A 1,760-nucleotide genomic window follows, 5' to 3' on the forward strand; every position below is an offset into this window, starting at 1 on the left:
GCACTTAAACCTAATTCTCTCCAAGGGCTCTGTACTACTATGGCTGACCCTGTAAAGCAACACATTTAAACTGCACCTATCTGGTGGCAATAAAAAAAACATCTTATCTTATTTACACCGTTACACCATAATGTAGCCTATACAACCATTCAGCTCTTTCATGTGACGAGACACAGACGCAGATGCTACCTCAGCAGTTGTCACACTTACTGGGTCTCTGACAGCTGTTCGGTAGTTCAATATTTCCCTGGCAGCTCGCACACACACAGGTTTGGCAGACTGTACCAGCAGAAGATTTCCTTAAAGGTCTTCCTCATCTCTTGGCTCCTGAAGGCGTAGATCAGTGGGTCGATGACAGAGTTACACATGATGAGGATGAGGTACATGTTGAAGTGTGACATGAAGCAGGCGCAGTAGGGGTTCCTGGGGCATGATATCATGAGGATGAGGTGGAGGAAAAAGGGAGCCCAGCACACTACGAACACACCCAGGAGGATGGTGAGGGTGATGGCACCCTTCATGTTGGCACGCTGGCGGATGGGAACGTTCCCGGGCAGCACGGCAATCCTCTTTATGTGCAGGCGGGCCAGCATGAACATGTGGACGTAGAGAGAGGCCATGAGTGCCAGCATGGTGAAGAACATGGTGATGAGGCAGATGAGGACCGTGGTGCTCTCAGAGTAGATAATGAAGAGCACGCCCGATGCCACACAACACGACCAGATGCACGCGATTACCGCCATCGCTCGCTTTACCGTCACAATGTTATGGTAGCGCAACGCGTAGAATATGGTGATGTAGCGGTCTATGGCGATGGCCAAGAGACTACAGATTGACGCCAGCAGTGAGCTACAGATCATGGAGTCGAACACGTTGTCCATGCTCTTTATGAGCGACCCGGAGATGGTCAAGTTGCCGCCGTTGATCAGGGCGATGACGATGGTCTCGGAGGCGTTGGAGACGCTGACCAGCATGTCTGCCACAGCCAAAGAACAGATGAATAAGTACATGGGAGAGTGAAGATTCTTATTCTTGATGATGGCAGCAATCACCAGGATGTTCTCTAATAAACTGACTATCCCCAGTGTGAGAAAGACCTCGGTAGAGATGAGGAGCTGCTCGTAACATCCTGTTGAGGAGTCCTTGATACCAACGCCCTCTGAGTCTTTGTTGAGGGTTCCCAGAGTCCCAGCAGTGCTGAGGTTCCTGGTATAGCCCACAGAGATCAACCCTTGGTGGTCTGTGGAATTCATCATGTAGTTGTTAGTTATCTTAGTTGGTTCTTGTAGTGTTTAAGTGAAACTTTATTGTCTCCATTCTGCTGTTTTGTTGTCTTTCTTTGCTGTGAAAGAACAGCTCTGTGGATGTAGTCAGAGTCTAGCGTCGGGCAGGTGGTGGAAAACAGAATAAATCCCAGATCCTCGATTTTGCCTCAGCCAGTCCCCAAACTGATCAAGCAGTCATTTTCTCCGGACATCTGATGATGTTAGCCTTCCTTAGCCCCTGGCACTCTGCACTGCTATCAACTGACAGCCTCCAAAAAGAAAGTGAAAGAAAGGAAAAGATAGATAGATGGATAGATAGATAGATAGATAGATAGATAGATAGATAGATAGATAGATAGATAGGGGGAAAGGGGGAAAGGATGAAAATAGAGAGGTGAAAGAATGAGACAGGGAGGGAATGGAGAATGCCAAATTCAAAGATCATAAAAAGAGAGATTAATTAAAAAGTGTGTAAAACAGAAAGGTGAAATGGAG

At 47.4% G+C, this 1,760-nt stretch overlaps 1 protein-coding gene across 1 annotated transcript; it reads right to left on the reverse strand.

The window, feature by feature from the left end:
- Positions 1-236: 236 nt before the first annotated feature.
- On the reverse strand, positions 237-1,256 carry LOC139420698 (melanocortin receptor 4-like). The gene has a single exon (XM_071170921.1). The coding sequence runs from the start codon at positions 1,254-1,256 to the stop codon at positions 237-239; it is 1,020 nt and encodes a 339-aa protein (XP_071027022.1).
- Between the last annotated feature and the right edge of the window lie 504 nt (positions 1,257-1,760).

Source organism: Oncorhynchus clarkii, chromosome 11 (genome assembly GCF_045791955.1).
Source record: "Oncorhynchus clarkii lewisi isolate Uvic-CL-2024 chromosome 11, UVic_Ocla_1.0, whole genome shotgun sequence".
Lineage (NCBI taxonomy): Eukaryota > Metazoa > Chordata > Actinopteri > Salmoniformes > Salmonidae > Oncorhynchus > Oncorhynchus clarkii.

What these genes read in the sequence shown, in the direction of transcription:
- LOC139420698 (XM_071170921.1), bottom strand. Translation starts at nt 1,256, where the DNA reads ATGATGAATTCCACAGACCACCAAGGGTTGATCTCTGTGGGCTATACC.